The sequence below is a fragment of the Melospiza melodia genome, unplaced genomic scaffold, assembly GCF_035770615.1.
Source record: "Melospiza melodia melodia isolate bMelMel2 unplaced genomic scaffold, bMelMel2.pri scaffold_338, whole genome shotgun sequence".
Taxonomy (NCBI): Eukaryota; Metazoa; Chordata; class Aves; order Passeriformes; family Passerellidae; genus Melospiza; species Melospiza melodia.
Window position 1 is genome coordinate 52408 of NW_026948657.1, and position 18525 is coordinate 70932.

General features: G+C 62.4%; 3 protein-coding genes across 3 annotated transcripts in view; 2 read left to right on the forward strand and 1 right to left on the reverse strand.

Moving 5' to 3' along the window:
* Window positions 1-8692, reverse strand: part of LOC134434229 (integrin alpha-7-like) — a 36605-nt gene extending 27913 nt beyond the window's left edge. Inside the window, 2 exon segments of the mRNA XM_063182910.1 lie at window positions 2643-3254; window positions 8634-8692. Coding sequence (XP_063038980.1) covers window positions 2643-3254; window positions 8634-8692 — 671 coding nt within the window.
* A 236-nt stretch (window positions 8693-8928) lies between these two features.
* Window positions 8929-12782, forward strand: LOC134434230 (biogenesis of lysosome-related organelles complex 1 subunit 1-like; the record flags this gene model as incomplete). The annotated part of the gene is made up of 4 exons (XM_063182911.1): window positions 8929-8998; window positions 9308-9380; window positions 9905-10037; window positions 12533-12782. Coding segments are annotated over 4 exons (387 nt in total), but the record flags the coding sequence as incomplete, so codon positions are not given.
* A 2365-nt stretch (window positions 12783-15147) lies between these two features.
* Window positions 15148-18480, forward strand: LOC134434226 (retinol dehydrogenase 5-like). Its single transcript, XM_063182906.1, is given in 6 exon segments — window positions 15148-15949; window positions 16062-16078; window positions 16733-16887; window positions 16889-16992; window positions 17754-17781; window positions 18245-18480. Coding segments are annotated over 6 exon segments (1017 nt in total). The 5' UTR covers window positions 15148-15461; the 3' UTR covers window positions 18470-18480.
* Window positions 18481-18525: the final 45 nt, after the last annotated feature.

Consider the following 18525-nt stretch of genomic DNA (forward strand, 5'->3'; position numbering starts at 1 on the left):
CCCCCCCTTGGTACCCCCCGGGCGCGGCTGTGCCACCCCCGTGCCCGGCAGCTGCTGGGGGGACACTGTGGGGACAGGAGGGGACACCACGGACACCCCCGGGACCCCCGTCAGGATTTGGGGACGGGTCCCCGAGGGTCACCGAGCCCCCCCCCCGGGTGCAGCTGTGCCACCCCCGTGCCCGGCGCGGTGCCAGCCCCACCAAGCAGCGACACTGTGGGACAGGAGGGGACAGTCCGGACACCCCCGGACCCACACGGGACCCCCGCGAGGATTTGGGGAGGGGTCCCCGAGGGTCACGGCGCCACCCCCGTACCCGGTGCGGTGCCAGCCTGGGGTAGGGGGGACACAGTGGGGACAGGAAGAGACGGGAGGGGACACAGTGGGGACACAGTGGGGACAGGAGGGGACACCCAGACATCCCCCGGACCCACACGGGACCCCCGCGAGGATTTGGGAGGGGTCCCCGAGGGTCCCCGAGCCCGGGCGGTGCCGGTGGCGCGGGGCGGGGGGGACGCGGCGGAGCCCACGGGGGTGGCGGGGAGGCAGAAGAGGTAAAAATAACCCCGAATTCACTCAAAATAACCCGGGAGCAACACGGCCAAAAAAGGAGCGGGGACACCGAGACACCCGCGCCCCACGGGGCCGGGACAGGCGGGGGACACGGGGGACACGGGGGGACAGCGGGGACAGCGGGGGACAGCGGGGACACGGGGGAGACACGGGGGACAGCGAGGACAGCGAGGGACACGGGCGACACGGGGGATGTGAGGGACAGCGGGGGACAGCCAGGGGACACCGGGGACAGCGGGGGACAGCCAGGGGACACCGGGGGACACCGGGGACAGCCAGGGGACAGTGAGGGAGCCGAGCCCAGCCCCGGTTCCGCCGCCACCTGCCCCGGGGCAGCGGCGGCCAAAGCCGCCCTCGGTGCCAGGAACGCGGCGCGGGCGGCAGCGCTGCGACACCGCGGCGACAGCGGCGACACCGGGACGGGGGGGGGGGGGCGAGAGGGGGGGACGCGGTGACAGCCAGGCTGAGAGACCCCCGGGAATGGCCCGGGAGAAGCGGGGGGGACAGGGGGACACGGGGGGACAGCGGGACACGGGGATATGGGGGACAGAGGGACAGGGAGGACACGGAGACAAGGGACATGGGGACACTGGGGTAGTAGGACAGGGGGACACGGAGGACAGGGGGACACGGAGGACAGGGGGACAGGGGGACACGGAGGACAGGGGGACACAGGGACAGGAGGACAGGGGGACACAGGAACAGGGGGACAGGGGGGACAGGGGGACAAGGGAACACGGAGGACAGGGGGACACAAGGGCTGGGGGACACAGGGACAGGGGGACAGGGGACACTGGGATAGTGGGACACGGGGACACGGAGGACAGTGGGACACGGGGACAGGGGGACACTGGGGTAGTGGGACACGGGGACAGAGGGACACGGGGGGACAGAGGGACACGGGGGGACAGGGGCACACGGCTGTCGGGGGGCTCCGGCCGGGGGGGTCCCTCCAGCCGGGAGCTCCGGGGCAGCGCTGGGACCCCGAGACCCCCCCAGAGCCCCCCCAGAGCCCCCCAGGGCCCCCATCCCCCGCTAATGCTGAATAATCCGGCCGCGCAGGCGGCCTGACAGCGACACGCTGTCCCTGTGTCTGTCCGTGTCACCGTCCCTTCTGTCCCGCTGTCTGTCCCTCCTGTCTGTCCCTGGCCCTTTGGCACCGTCCCCTCGCTCTGGGTCGCTCTGGGGGTCCCGGTCCCGCTCAGCCCCGCGGCTCCCGGCGCTCCCGAACCCCCAAATCCCGGTAATTGGATCCCCCTTGAGCCAGAAGCCCCCCAAAAACCCCCAAATCCCGGCAATAGGGTCCCCCAAATCCCGGCAATAGGATCCCCCCAAACCCCTGAACCCCCAAATCCGGCAATAGGATCCCCCCAAATCCCGGCAATAGGATCCCCCTTGAGCCAGAAGCCCCCCAAAACCCCCCAAATCTCGGCAATAGGGTCCCCCCACCCAAAACTCCCAAATCCCCTCAAGAGGATCCTCCCTACCCTAAAACTCCCCAAATCCCGGCAATAGGATCCCCCCGGACCCTGAACCCCAAACCCCGGCAATAGAATCCCCACAACTCCGGAACCCCCCAAATCCCCTCAACAGGATCCTCCCCCAAACCCTTGAACCCCCAAATCCCGGCAATAGGATCCTCCCAAACCCCGGAACCCCCAAACCCCGGCAATAGGATCCCCCGGACCCTGAACCCCCAAACCCGGCAATAGAATCCCCACAACTCCGGAACCCCCCAAAATCCCCAAATCCCTCAACAGGATCCCCCCCAAACCCCTGAACCCCCAAATCCCGGCAATAGGATCCCTCCGGACCCTGAACCCCCAAATCCCCTCAACCGAACCCCCCTACCCCGGCTCTCCCCCCATTCCCGGGGGTCCCTCCCTGCCCATCCCGGGGGTCGCGTCCCCCCCGGTTCCCCCCGTTCTCCCCGGTCCCTCCCGATCCCCCCGGTCCCCCCGGTCCCCCCGTTCCTCCCGATCCTTCCCGATCCCCCCGATCCCCCCCGGTCCCCCCGTTCCCCCCGGTCCCTCCCGTTCCCCCCGATCCCTCCCGGTCTCCCCGCTCACCACGCCCGGGGCTCGGGGCTCAGCTGCCGGTGCAGCGCCACGGCCGCTCCGAAGAGGCTGCCCCGGTCCCCGTCCTTGAGCACCGGGCTGGCCCCGTCCAGGTTGAAGGCGGCGGCCGCCGGTAACGCCAGGAACAGCGCCGGTAACACCGGCACAGTCCCGGCAGCCCCGGGGACAGCGCCGGTAACACCGGGCACAGTGCCGGTAACCACAGGGACACCGACAGCAGCCACTTGTAGAGTCCCGGTAACCACCGGTAGAGTCCCGGTAGCCCCGAGCAGAGCCCCGGCAGCCACAGGAACGGCCCCGGTAACCACCGGCAGAGCTCCGGTAACTCCGGTAGGCACCGGCACAGTCCCGGTAGCCACAAGGACACCGACAGTAGCCACCGGTAGAGTCCCGGTAGCCCCGGTAGACACCGGGACAGCCCCGGTAGACCCGGGAGGCGCAGGAACATCGCCTTTAGCCACGGGCAGAGCCCCGGTAGCCACAGGAACGGCTCCGGTGGTCCCGGTAGCAGCCCCGGACACGGTCCCGGCAGTCCCGGTGGGCACCGGCGGCCCCCGCGCGCCATCCCCGCCCCGCCGGTGCCGCCGCCCGCGGCTCCCGCAGCTGCCGGGAGCGGCTCGCCCCCGCGGGACCGGGGAAGCCCCGGAGAGCCCCGGGAGGGGCGGGGCAGGGAGGGGGCGGGACCCCAAACACCGGGACTGAACCCAAAGCCACGGAGGACCCCCAAACCCAGGGGGGACCCCAAAGCCACGGAGGGACCCCAAACACCGGGACTGAACCCAAAGCCAGGGGGGACCCCAAACCCAAGCCAGGAGGGACCCCAAAACCACGGAGGGACCCCAAACCCAAAGCCAGGGAGGGACCCCAAAACCACGGAGGGACCCCAAACACCGGGACTGAACTCAAAGCCAGGGGGGACCCCAAACCCAGGCCCTGGGGAGTGACCCCAAATCCCGGGGAGTGACCCCCAAATCCAGGGAGGGACCCCAAATACCGGGACTGAATCCAAACCAGGGGGTGACCCCCAAACCCACGGAGGGACCCAAAGCCAGGGAGGGACCCCAAATCCGGGCACTGACCCCAAATACCCGAGAGTGACCCCAAACACGAGGAGTGAACCCCGAATCCCAGGACTGAATCCAAAGCCACGGAGTGACCCCAAAGCCACGGAGTGACCCCAAAGCCAGGCCCTGGGGAGTGACCCCAAATCCCGGGGAGTGACCCCCAAAGTAAGAGACTGACCCAGGTTCCCAGAGTGACCCCAAAACCAGCACTGACCCCAAACCCGGGGAGGGAGCCCAAATCCAGGAGCTGACCCTAAATCCCGGGAGTGACCCCAAATTCCTGGAGTGACCCCAAATCCTCAGAGTGACCCCGAATCCCGGCACTCACCTCAAACCCAGGCACTGACCCCAAACACGAGGAGCGACCCCAAATTGCCAGGAGTGACCCCAAATCCGGGCACTGACCCCAAAACCAGGCACTGACCCCAAATCCTGGGAGTGGCCCAAATTCAGAGACTGACCCCAAATCCACGGAGAGACCCCAAAACCAGGCACTGACCCCAAACCCACGGAGAGACCCCAAATTCCTGGAGTGACCCGAAATGCACGGAGTGACCCCAAATTCCTGGAGTGACCCCAAACCCACGGAGTGACCCCAAAAGCAGGCACTGACCCCAAATCCTGCGAGTGACCCAAATTCCTGGAGTGACCCCAAACCCACGGAGTGACCCCAAAAGCAGGCACTGACCCCAAATCCTGGGAGTGACCCCAAATTCCTGGAGTGACCCCAAATCCGGGCACTGACCCCAAATTCAGAGACTGACCCCAAACCCACGGAGTGACCCCAAAAGCAGGCACTGACCCCAAATCCACGGAGTGATCCAAATTCCTGGAGTGACCCCAAACCCACGGAGTGACCCCAAAGTCCTGAGTGACCCCAAATGCAGGAAATCACCCCAAACCTGAGACCGATCCGGCACCGGGGATTGACCCCAAATCCAGGGGGTGACCCAAATCCAGGGGGTGACCCCAAATTCCAGGACCCCAAACCCAGGGAGTGACCCCAAACCCCGGCACTGACCCCAGAGCACAGGGAGGATTTTTGGGGTGGGATTGGGATTTTGGGCCGTTTTCCATCTCCCGGGTTGTTTTTGGGGTGGAATTGGGATTTTTCCAGCCCTGGGTCATGTTTGGGGTGGAATTGGGATTTTTCCAGCCCTGAGTTATTTTTAGCCCCTCTCAGAGCCCCTCTGGGGATTTTTGGGATTTTTTTGGGATTTTTGGGAGCGCCGGGGCCGTGTGAACGTGCCCGGCCCCTCCCCCCGGGATTTTGGGGGGATTTTGGGGGGGTCCGAGCGGGATCGGGGGTCCAAACCCCCCCTTGGCCCTCCCAGCCCAATTCTTCCTATTTTTTATTTTTGGGGTTTGTTTTGGGGTTTATTTTTATTTATTTTAAATTTAATTTTATTTTTGGGTTTTATTTAATCTTATTTTTATTTTTGGGTTTTATTTGGGGGGTTTATTTCAGGGGTTTATTGGGGGTTTTATTTTTATTAATTTTTAATTTTATTTTTTATTTTGGGGTTTATTTCAGGGGTTTATTTGGGGTTTTTTAATTTTATTAATTTTAATTTTGGGGTTTATTTCAGGGGTTTATTTTGGGTGATTTTAGTTTTATTTTTTTTAATTTTAATTTTATTTTTAGAGTTTTATTTCAGGGGTTTATTTCAGGGGTTTATTTTTGGGGGGTTAATTTCGGGACTTACTGTCAGGATTTATTTTGGGGGGTTGTTTTCAGGCTTTATTTTTGTGGATTTATTTTTGGGTTAATTTTCGGGGTTTATTTTGAGGATTTATTTTCGGGTTTATTTTGGGATTAATTTTTGGAGCTTATTTTCAGGATTTATTTTCCAAGTTTATTTTGGGGTTTATTTCAGGATGAGCATCCCAAATTTTATTTTTTCCCCATTCCCAGGACATTTTTACCCCATTCCTGGGTTATTTTCCCAGGTAATTTCATTTTTTCCGGGTTATTTTATTTTTCCCAGTTTATTTTTCCCGGGTTATTTCGTTTTTCCCAGTTTATTTTTCCCGGGTTATTTCATTTTTCCCGGGTTATTTCATTTTTCCCGGGTAATTTTGGCCGCGGTTCCCGCTTGAATTCCTGTGGCCGGAACTGGGATAAACTGGAATGAACTGGGAGGGACTGGGAATGAACTGGAATGAACTGGGAGGGACTGGGAATGAACTGGGAGGGACTGGGAGGGACTGGGAATGAACTGGGATAAACTGGAGGGACTGGGAATGAACTGGGAGGAACTGGGAGGGACTGGGAATGAACTGGGATAAACTGGATAAACTGGGAGGGACTGGGAATGAACTGGGAATGAACTGGGAGGGACTGGGAATGAACTGGGAGGAACTGGGAGGGACTGGGAATGAACTGGATAAACTGGGATAAACTGGGAGGACTGGGAATGAACTGGGAATGAACTGGGAGGGACTGGGAATGAACTCGGAGGAACTGGAATGGACTGGGAATGGACTGGGAGGAACTGGGAGGAACTGGGAATGAACTGGGATAAACTGGGAATGAACTGGGATAAATTGGGAGGGACTGGGAATAAACTGGGATAAACTGGGAATGAACTGGGATAAACTGGCAATGAACTGGGAGCGGCCGAGCGGGGGCGGCCGAGCCCGAGCCCCTCCCCAGTGTGGGCTGCGCCTTCCTCATCCTCATCCTCATCCTCTGTTCCCTACAGAACCCCGCACTCCCCCATAGCCCCTATAGGATCCTCTATAGATCCCCATAGCCCCTATAGGATCCCCCCACACCCCTACAGACCCTGCAGGACCCCTCAATCCCCTATAGGATCCCCTATAGATCCCCCTATCCCCCATAGGACCCCTCAATTCCCCCCCATTCCCTATAGCCTCTATAGGACACCCCCCCAATCCCCTATAGAACCCCCCATCCCTATAGCCCCTATAGAACCCCCCCCATCCCCTATAGCCCTTATAGAACCCCCCCAATCCCCTATAGCCTCTATAGGACCCCCCCAATCCCCTACAGCCCCTATAGGAACCCCCCCAATCCCCTATAGCCTCTATAGGACACCCCCCCAATCCCCTATAGAACCCCCCCAATCCCCTATAGCCCCTATAGGACCCCCCCCATCCCCTATAGCCCCTATAGAACCCCCCCCATCCCCTATAGCCCCTATAGGAACCCCCCCATCCCCTATAGCCCCTATAGGACCCCCCCCATCCCCTATAGCCCCTATAGAACCCCCTCCATCCCCTATAGCCTCTATAGGACACCCCCAATCCCCTACAGCCCCTATAGAACCCCCCCCATCCCCTATAGCCCCTATAGGAACCCCCCCAATCCCCTATAGCCTCTATAGGACCCCCCAATCCCCTATAGCCCCTATAGGAACCCCCCCAATCCCCTATAGCCTCTATAGGACCCCCCCAATCCCCTACAGCCCCTATAGGAACCCCCCCAATCCCTATAGCCTCTATAGGACCCCCCCAATCCCCTACAGCCCCTATAGAACCCCCCAATCCCCTATAGCCTCTATAGGACACCCCCCAATCCCCTGCTGCACTACAGGACCCCCCAGTCCCCCCCCAATCCCTTATAGGACCCCCCAATCCCCTATAGCCCCTATAGATCCCCCAATCCCTTATAGCCCCTATAGACACCCCAGTCTCCCATAGCCCCTATAGGACCTCCCCCCAATCCCCTATAGAAGCCCCATCCCCTATTGCGCCCATTGCCCCTATAGCCCCCCCCCATCCCCTTTAGGATCCCCTACAGCCCTATAGACCCCTCAATCCCCCCATCCCCCTATAGCCCCCATTAGAACCCCCCAATCCCCTACAGGACCCTCTATACCCCCCCCCCCCCAATCCCCTACAGCCCCTATAGGACCCCCCCATCCCCTATAGCCCCTATAGGACCCCCCCAATCCCCTAAAGCCCCTATAGAACCCCCCCCAATCCCCTATAGCCTCTATAGGACCCCCCAATCCCCTATAGCCTCTATAGGACACCCCCAATCCCCTGCTGCACTACAGGACCCCCCAGTCCCCCCCCAATCCTTATAGGACCCCCCAATCCCCTATAGCCCCTATAGATCCCCCAATCCCTTATAGCCCCTATAGACACCCCAGTCTCCCATAGCCCCTATAGGACCCCCCCCCCAATCCCTATAGAAGCCCCCATCCCCTATTGCGCCTATTGCCCCTATAGCCCCCCCCCATCCCCTTTAGGATCCCCTTACAGCCCCTATAGGACCCCTCAATCCCCCCATTCCCTATAGCCCCCATTAGAACCCCCAATCCCCTACAGGACCCTCTATACCCCCCCCAATCCCTACAGCCCCTATAGGACCCCCCATAGCCCCCATTCCTACAGCCCTATAGGACCCCTCAATCCCCCCATCCCCTATAGCCCCTATAGGACCCCTCAATCCCCCCCATCCCCTATAGCCCCCATTAGAACCCCCCAATCCCCTACAGGACCCTCTATACCCCCCCCCCAATCCCCTACAGCCCCTATAGGACCCCTCAATGCCCCCATTCCCTACAGCCCTATAGGACCCCTCAATGCCCCCCATCCCCTATAGCCCCTATAGGACCCCTCAATCCCCCCCATTCCCTACAGCCCTATAGGACCCCTCAATCCCCCCCATCCCCTATAGCCCCCATTAGAACCCCCCAATCCCTACAGGACCTCTATACCCCCCCCCCAAATCCCCTACAGCCCTATAGGACCCCTCAATCCCCCCCATTCCCTACAGCCCTACAGGACCCCCCAGTCCCCCCAATCCCTTATAGCCCCTATAGACACTCCAGTCTCCCGTAGCCCCTATAGGACCCCTCAATCCCCCCATCCCCTACAGCCCCTATAGGACCCCCCTCTATCCCCTTTAGCCCTATAGGACCCCCCAGTCCCCCCAATCCCTTACAGGACCCCTCCATTCCTATAGCCCCTATAGGGCACCCCCTCATCCCCTATAGCGCCCATTGCCCCTACAGCCTCCCCTGTCCCCTTTAGGGTCCCCTATAGCCCCTATAGGGCCCCACAGGACCCCCCAATCCCGCCCCAGCCCCCCCCTATAGACCCCCTATAACCCCCCAGGTCACGTGGGCTGTTTCCCCGCCCCGCCCCCGGCTCACGTGCCGGTGACGCACTGGAAAGGGGCGGGCGCCCCTCCGGTCACGCGCCCGGCGTTATACGCGTGTGTTTGTGTCACGTGACGCGGCGGCCGCCATGCTGTCCGGCTGCTGAAGGAGCACCAGGCCCGCCAGAGCGAGCGGCGCGAGCTGCAGGGTGAGCCCCGCCCCCCCGTCCCCATGGCAACGAACCCCGCCCGCCGCGCCCCATTGGCTACTGCGGCTGTCGCTCAGCGCAGCGCGGCGTCTCATTGGCTGGCGCGGCTGTCCGTCAAGAGGGGAGGAAAGGGCGGGAAGCCTGAGGGGCCCTGAGGGACCCTGAGGGGGACAGGGAAGGTTTCGCACGGTGACGCCACACGGGATCATGCTGACGTCAGGCGATGTGGTGTTGACGTCACGCGGTGCGTCAGGCCGGGCGGGGGTCCCGCCGCCCCTCACGGCGCTGTCCCCTCGTGTCCCCCCCCAGAGCGGCGCCGCCGGGACGCCATCGCGGCCGCCACCCGCCTCACCGAGGCCCTGGTGGATCACCTGAACGTGGGGTGAGCCCGGGACCCCCAATTCCTTATGGGACAGCCCCTCCCTAAACACCAAACCCTGCCCAGGGACCCCTAAACCCCCCGGGGACCCCAATTCCTTATGAGACACCCCACACCCAAAACCCCTCTGGGACCCCCAATTCCTTATGGGACCAACCCCCCCAACCCCAAACCTCCCCTGGGGACCCCAAACCCCTCCAGGACCCCCCATTCCTTATGGGACCACCCCCACCCAAACCCCAAACCCTGTCTGAAGACCCCAGACCTCACCTGGGGACCTCAAACCCTTCCTGGGGACCCCCAATTCCTTCTGGAGACCCAAACCCCTCATGGGGACCCCAAACCCTCATGGAACCCAGACCTTTGCCTGGGGACCCTCAATTCCTTCTGGGATCACCCCTCACCCAAACCCCAAACCCTTCATGGGGACCCCAAACCCCACCTGGGAACTTCCAGCCCCTCACAGACCCTCTGGGGACCCCCATGTCCCCCCTGGTGACCCCAATGTCCCCTCTGTGTCCCTCCAGGGTGGCCCAGGCCTACGTGAACCAGCGCAAGCTGGACCAGGAGGTGAAGACGCTGCAGGTGCAGGCGGCTCAGTTCGCCCGCCAGACCGGCCAGTGGATCGCCATGGTGGAGAGCTTCAACCAGGCCCTCAAGGTGGGGAAAAACCCACAAAACACAGCCCTAAATCACCCCAAAAATACCCAAAATACCACCCATAAACACCCCAAAAATACCCCAAAAACACAGCCCAAAATCACCCCAAAAACACCCCAAAACACAGCCCAAAATCACCCCAAAAATACCCCAAATACACCCCAAAACACAGCCCAAAAATACCCCAAAACACAGCCCTAAACCACCCCAAAAATACCCCAAAACACAGCCCAAAATCACCCCAAAACACAGCCCCAAACCCAGCCCAGAGAGCCCAGTGGATTGCTATAGTGGAGAGCTTCAACCAGGCCCTCAAGGTGGGGAAAAACCCACAAAACACAGCCCTAAATCACCCCAAAAACACCCCAAAACACCGCCCAGAACCACCCAAAACACAGCCCCAAAACACCCCAAAACACAGCCCAACAATACCCCACAACACAGCCCAAACACAGCCAAAAATACCCCCAAACACAGCCCAAAATCACCCCAAAATACCCCAAAACCGACCCCAAAAATACCCCAAAACACAGCCCAAAATACCCCAAAACACCGCCCAAAAACACCCCAAAAATACCCCAAAACCAGCCCAAAACTGCCCCAAAATTACCCCAAAACACAGCCCAAAATCACCCCAAAACCACAGCCCAAACACAGCCCAAACCCAGCTCAAATACAGCCCCAAACCCACCACAAAAACCCAGCCCAGAGCAGCCAGTGGATCACCGTGGTGGAGAGCTTCAACCTGGCCCTCAAGGTGGGGAACCCCACTAAAAATCCCCCAAAAACACAGCCCAAATGCATCCTAAAATACAGCCCAAAATCACCCTAAAACACACCCCAAATATACGCCAGAAACACAGCCAAAACCCACCCCAAATACAGCCAAAACACACCCTAAACTCACCCCAAAACTACCCCAAAACACGCCCCAGAAACACCCTAAAACTCACCCCAAAAAACACCCCAAAACACACCCTAAACACGCCCCAAAACCACACTAAAACACACCCCAAAAGCACTCCAAAAACACACCCCAAAACCACACTAAAACACACCCCAAAACACACTCCAAAGCCATCCCCCAAAACCACCCCAAAATCATCCCCAATCCAAAAACATCCTAAAACACACCCCAAACACGCCCCAAAACACGCCCAAAACCACACCAAAAAACACCCTAAAACACACCCCAAAAACCAGCCCAAAACAACCCCAAAACCACCCCAAAACACTACCCCAAAAACCAGCCCAAAACAACCCCAAAACCATCCCAAACACACCCCAAAACACACCGCAAAAACACTCTAAAACACACCACAAAACCACCCCAAAACTCATCCCAAGCACACCCCAAAACTCACCCCAAAACCACCCCAAAACACACTGCAAAAACCAGCCCAAAACAACCCCAAAACCACCCCAAAACACACTGCAAAAACACCCTAAAACTCATCCCAAACACACCCCAAAACTCACCCCAAAACTACCCCAAAACCCAGCCCAGAGCAGGTCTTGAGGAGCATCCAGGGGGTCCTGAGAAGCACCCAGGGGGTCTTGGGAACATTTTTGGGGGTCTTGGGCAGCACCCAGGGTGTCCTGGGGGATCTTGGGGAACATTTTATGGGTCTTGGGCAGCACCCGGGGGTCTTGAGAACATTTGGGGGGGGGGTCCTGAGCAAAGTCTTGGGGGTCTCAGGCAGCACCCAGGAGGTCCTAGGGGACCTTGAGGGACATTTTGGGGTCTTGGGGAACATCTTGGGGGTCTTGGGCAGCACCCAGGGGGTCCTGGGGGGGTCTTGAGGAACATCTTGGGGTCTTGGGGAACATTTTGGGGGTCTTGGGGAACATTTGGGGTCCTGAGCAACATCTTGGGGGTCTTGGGGAACATTTTGGGGGTCTTGGGCAGCACCAGGGGGTCCTGGGGGATCTTGGGGAACATTTTGGGGTCTTGGGCAGCACCCAGGGGTTCTGGGGATCTTGAGGAACATCTTGGGGGTCCTGAGAAGCATCCAGGGCATCTTGAGGAACATTTTGGGGATTTGGGGAACATCTTGGGGGTCTCAGGCAGCACCCAGGGGGTCCTGGGGAACATCTTGGGGATTTTGGGGAACATTATGGGGGTCTTGAGTGGCACCCAGGGGGTCTTGGGGGATCTTGAGGAACACCCAGGGGGTCCTGGAGAACATCTTGGGGGTCTTGGGCAGAGCTCAGGGGGTTCTGGGGGGTCTTGAGGAGCATCCAGGGGGTCTTGGGGAACATTTTGGGGATTTGGGGAACGTCTTGGGGGTCTCAGGCAGCACCCAGGGGGTCCTGGGGAACATCTGGGGGTCTTGGGCAGCACCTGGAGTGTCCTGGGCTGTCCTGAGGAGCACCCAGAGGGTCCAGGGAGCCCCCAGAGCCCCTCAATGGAACAGGATGGGTGCCACTCCCCCCCCACCCCGGGGTGAGCCCCCTCCCCAAAATCCCCTCCCCAAACCCCCCGCCACCCTCAGGAGATCGGCGACGTGGAGAACTGGGCCAGGAGCATCGAGCTGGACATGAGGACCATCGCCACCGCCCTCGAGTACGTCTACAAGGGGCAGCTGCAGCCCTCCTGCTCCTGAGGGACCCCAAAACCCCCGCCGGGACCCCCCAGAAACCCCCAGACCCAAATAACCAGTGGGGGTCTCACCACGCTGCCGCCCCCCCCAGCACTGACAGCAATGGAATAAAGAGGGGGTGTGCAATAAAGGGGAGGGGTGAGGGGGGTTCGGGGGGGGGTCAGGCCGGGCCAGGGGACCCTGGCACAGCCCCCCCCCCCCCCCCAAATCCCCCCCTAAGCCCCCTCATCCTCTTTAGAGCTTAACGAGGCTCTGAGGCTGCTTTGATTGGGGACAAAGGGGCCATTTTTGGGTGCTCGGTGCCCCCGGGGGGGTGGGAGGGGTTTCATTCCCTCATGGGGGGGAGGGCAGGGCTCCTTTTGGGGTGATTTCCCCCAAATCTGGGGCTGGCAGAGCTTTAATTCCCTGTTGGGGGGGGGAGTGGGGGCTTAAGGCCCATTTTGGGGTGATTTTCCCCCATGTGGGAGGGATCAGAGCTCGTTTTGGGGTGGTTTTCCCCCCATTTTTTGGGTGATTTTCACCCATTGGGAGATCAGGGCCCATTTTGGGGTGATTTTCGCCCATTGTGGGACTGGCTGGGCTTTAGTCATGCTCCATTTTCGGGTGATTTTCCCCCATTGAGGGCTCAGGGCCCATTTTGGGGTGATTTCCCCCCATTTTGTTGGTGATTTTTCCCCATTCCGGGGGATCAGAGCCCCATTTTGGGGTGATTTTCCCCCATTTTGGGGTGATTTTCCCCCATTGGGGAGGGCTCAAGGCCCATTTTGGGGTGATTTTCCCCCACTGAGGAGCTCCGGCCCCATTTTGGGGTGATTTCTCAAGCTGCCCCCATCCCCATCCGATCCTCCCTGCCCCCGGGGATCTGTGGCCGTGCCAGGCACGGGGAGGAGCGGCCTTGGCCCCCCCCGCCCCAATCCCCCCGGACCCCTCCCCTGCTCCCCGCCCCCCCCCCCCGACTCACACGGCCCCGAGGCCGCGGCCGGAGCAGCGCCCGCAGCCCCGCAGCCCCCCCCCAGGTATGTGGGGACCCCCCCCTCTGCCCCCCTGAGGGACTTGGGGACCCCCCTGTGCAACCCCGAGGGACTTGGGGACCCCCACTCTGTCCCAGAAGGAGATTGGGACCCCCCCCTCTGCACCCCTGAGGGACGTGGGGACCCCCTCTCCTGCAACCCCGAGGGTTTTGGGGACCCCCACTCTGTCCCAGAAGGAGATTGGGACCCCCCCTCTGCACCCCTGGGACTGGGACCCCCCAGGCCGACCCCCCTCTGCAACCCTGAGACTTGGGACCTCCACCCCTCTGCAGAGTAGGTTTTGGGAACCCCCCTCTGCAACCTTGAGACACTTGGGGACCCCCACTCTGTCCGGAAGGAGATTGGACCCCCCCTCTGCACCCTGAGGGACTTGGGGACCCCCCCTCTGCAACCCTGAGGGTTTGGGGACCCCCCGAGGGAATTGGGGACCCCCCCCGTCTGCAACCTTGAGACAGTTGGGGACCCCCACTCTGTCCCGGAAGGAGATTGGGACCCTCCCTCTGCCCCCCCGAGGGACCTGGGGGACCCCCTCCTCACTCTGCAACCCTTAGAGACTTGAGGACCCCCTGAAGGACTTGGGGACCCCCGGAGCAAGTGGGGAGCCCCCCCCTCTGCAACCTTGAGAAACTTGGGGACCCCTCGCCTGCCCCAGTAAGGAGGTGGGACCCCCCCTTTGCCCCCCCAGAGGGACTTGGGAACTCCCCCTGCAACCCCCGAAGGATGTGGGGGACCCCTCCTCTGTCCCCAGGAAGGATTTGGGGACCCCGCCCTCTCTGCACCCCCCCATACCGGGGGTCTCCTGTTTCGGGGGGCTCTGGGACACGGGACAGACCCCCGGGGTCACCCTCAAACGCCAAGGTGGGGTGTAAAGGGGGGTCCTGACACCCCAAGTGCCCCCATGGAGTCCTGAGACCCCAGACCCCCCGGACAGGGCTCCTGACACCCCCAAATCCTCTCCATGGGGGTCCTGCCACCCCAATTCCCCCATGGGGGTCCCGCAGGGGGGCCCGGGGCCGTGCGGGGGGGGTCACACGGCCCCATGGGCCCCCTCCCCACACGGGCACAGCCGGGCTGGGGGTCCCAGTTTGGGGGTCCCGGCCAGGGCAGGGTCCGGCCCGGGGGTCCCGGGGGTCGCCGCTGCCCCGGGCGGGGGGGGCCGGGCCCGAGGGGACCCCCCCGGAGCCCCCCCCGTGCCCGGCGGTGACGCGGCCCCGTTAATCCGGGCCTGGCCCGGGCCACAGCGGGACACGGCGGGGCTGGGGGGGAGCTCCCGGCTCGGCCCGGCCCGGGAGGGGCTTTGGGGGGACCCCTCCCCACCCGACAGGGCCGGGACCCCCTCCCCAATCGGGCACCCGTGGGGACACAGGAGGCGGAGCCAGTCCGGGTGACCGGAGCCAGGCTCGGGTGACCGCTCTGTCTGCGGGAGAGACCCCCGTGCTCAGGGTAGGGTAGGGTGGGGGCTGGGGTCCCACTGAGCCCCTCGGGGGGTCCTGGCAGGGGTCACACGTGTCCCTTGTCCCCTCCCCCCAGGCCATGTTCCTGTACCTGGCACTGGCAGTGTCACACAGAGTGAGGGTCACATGTGTCCCCTGTCCCCCAGGCCATGTTCCCATACCTGGCACTGTCAGTGTCACACACGGCTGATGTCCCCTGTCCCCAGGCCATGTTCCTGTACCTGGCACTCCTGGCCCTGGTGGCACTGTCAGTGTCACACAGAGTGAGGGTCACACGTGTCCCCCGTCCCCAGGCCATGTTGCTGTACCTGGCGCTGTCAGTGTCACACACGGCTGATGTCCCCTGTGTCCCCAGGCCATGTTGCTCTACCTGTCGATGTCCCCTGTGTCCCCAGGCCATGTTGCTGTACCTGGCACTGTCAGTGTCACACAGGGTTGGTGTCCCCTGTGTCCCCAGGCCATGTTGCTGTACCTGGCACTGGCAGTGTCACACAGGGTTGGTGTCCCCTGTGTCCCCAGGCCATGTTGCTGTACCTGTTGCTCCTGGCCCTGCTCTGGGCGCTGCTGTGGCTGCTGCGGGACCGGCGCACGCTGCCGTCGGTGCGGGACAAGCACGTGTTCATCACGGGCTGCGACAGCGGCTTCGGGCGCCTGCTGGCGCGGCGCTTGGCCCGCCAGGGCTACCGGGTGCTGGCGGCGTGCCTGACCCCGCAGGGCGCCGAGAGCCTGCGCGGGGACACCCCCGGGGCACACCTGAGAACCGTCCTGCTCGATGTCACCCGCTCCGACAGCATCCGCCGCGCCGCCGAGTGGGTGCACAGGGAGTGGGGGACAAAGGTGAGGGATGGGAGGGGAAAAGGGGAGGGGAAAGGGGTCTGGGGGCTTGGGGAGGGGGGGAAAAGGGTCTGGGGGCTTCGGGAGGGGCTGGGTGCACAGGGAGGTGGGGGACAAAGGTGAGGATGGGGGGGAAAAGGGGATTGGGGAGGGGGAAAAGGGTCTGGGGGCTTGGGGAAGGGCTGGGTGCACAGGGAGGTGGGGGACAAAGGTGAGGATGGGGGGGGAAAGGGGATTGGGGAGGGGATGGGGGCAAGTGGGAGACGGGGAAAAGGGGATGGAGGTTGGGGAGGGGGAGAAAAGGGTCTGGGGATTGGGGACAGGGTGGAGTCTTCGAGAGAGGGGAGGGAATGGGGAGGGGGGGAAAAGGGTCTGGGGGCTTGGGGAGGGGCTGCGGGGCAGGGCGGACATGGAGGGACAAGGAGCGAAGGAGGGGACAGGGGACACAGGGGATGTGGAGACCCCAGGGAGGGGCTGTGACATGGGGGGGGACAAGGACACGGGGAGGAGCTGTGGGGGATGTGGGGACACTTTGGGGGTCTCAGGGGACACTGGGGGTGCCATTCTGGGGGTCCCCCCACTCTCCATGTCCTCCCAGGGCTGTTTGGGCTGGTGAACAACGCGGGCATCGCCAACCCCATTGACCCCAGGGCACGTGGGGACACTCTGGGGGTCCCAGGGGACACTCTGGGGGTGCCAGGGGACACTCTGGGGGTGCCAGGGGACACTGGATGTTCCAGTTTGGGGTACCCCCGTGCTCTGTCCCCCCCCAGGGCTGTTTGGGCTGGTGAACAACGCGGGCATCGCCAACCCCATCGGGCCCACGGAGTGGATGGACATGGAGGATTTCCGGCGGGTGCTGGCCGTGAACGCGCTGGGCGCCATCGAGGTGACGCTGCAGCTGCTGCCGCTGCTGAAGCGCGCGCGGGGGCCGCGTGGTGAACACGTCCAGCGTGCTGGGCCGCATCTCGGCCAACGGCGGCGGCTACTGCATCTCCAAATACTGCATCGAGGCCTTCTCGGACAGCCTCAGGTGGGCACCGGGCCCTGGGCACCGACTGAGGGCCGTGGGTGTGGGCTGAGAGTCCTGGGCAATGGGCTGAGAGTCCTGGGCATGGACTGAGGGCCGTGGGCACCGACTGAGGGCCGTGGGTATGGACTGACCCCTGGGCATGGACTGAGAGCCCTGGGCACCGACTGAGGGCCGTGGGTATGGGCTGAGAGCCCTGGGCATGGACTGAGAGTCCTGGCATGGACTGACCCCTCTGGGCATGGACTGACCCCCTGGGCACAGACTGAGGGCCGTGGGCATGGACTGAGAGCCCTGGGCATGGACTGACCCCTCTGGGCATGGACTGAGAGCCCTGGGCATGGACTGAGGGCCGTGGGCATGGACTGAGAGCCATGGGCATGGACTGAGAGCCCTGGGCACCGACTGAGGGCCGTGGGCATGGACTGAACGCTCTGGGCATGGACTGAGAGCCCTGGGCACCGACTGAGGGCCGTGGGCATGGACTGACCCCTCTGGGCATGGACTGACCCCTGGGCACAGACTGAGGGCCCTGGGCATGGACTGACCCTGGGTATGGACTGACCCCTGGGCATGGACTGGGCCCTCCTGGTCGTGCCATGACCTCTCCAGCCACAGCCTGACCCCTCTGGCCACACCTTGAGCCCCTCCAGCCACCCTTGACCCCCTCCTGACCTCTCTGGCCACCCCATACCTCTCTGTCACCCCCTTGACCATTCTGGCCACCCATAAAACCCCCCTGACCCCCCTGTGCCCCTCCCCAGGCGGGACATGCGGCACTTTGGGGTCAAGGTCAGCGTTGTGGAACTGGAGTTCCTCAGGATGTTCCTGACCCCCCTGATCACCCCCTGACCCTCCTCATCACCCCATAACCCCTGTGTGACCCCCCTGTGCCCCTCCGCAGGCGGACATGCGGCACTTTGGGGTCAAGGTCAGTGTTCTGGAGCCGGGGTTCCTCAGGATGTTCCTGACCCACTGACCCCTATGGCCACTCCATGACCCCTCTGCCCACCCCATGACCCCTCTGGTCACCCCCTGGCCACTCTGGTCACCTCCTGCCCCCTCTGGTCACCTCCTGACCCCTCCGCAGGTGGGACATGCGGCACTTTGGGGTCAAGGTCAGCATTGTGGAGCTGGGGTTCTCAGGATGTTCCTGACCCCTATGGCCACTCCATAACCCCTCTGCCCACCCCCTGACCCCTCTGGTCACCCCCTGGCCCCTCCCCAGGCGGACATGCGGCACTTTGGGGTCAAGGTCAGCATTGTGGAGCCGGGGTTCTTCAAGACCGGCGCGACGGACCTGGACTCGCTGGAGGCGTCGCTGCGGCAGCGCTGGGAGCGCCTGGAGCCGGCCACGCGCAGCAGCTACGGGGAGCACTTCCTGCCCCAGTGTGAGCCCCAGCTCCTCTCCCGAGCGGCTGTCCGCCCCCCAGAGCCCAAAATTCAGCATCTCACCCTGCCTCAGTTTCCCCTTCCCTGACCCTTTTCCACCCCTCACAGACCCCAAAATTCAGCGTCTCACCCTGCCTCGGTTTA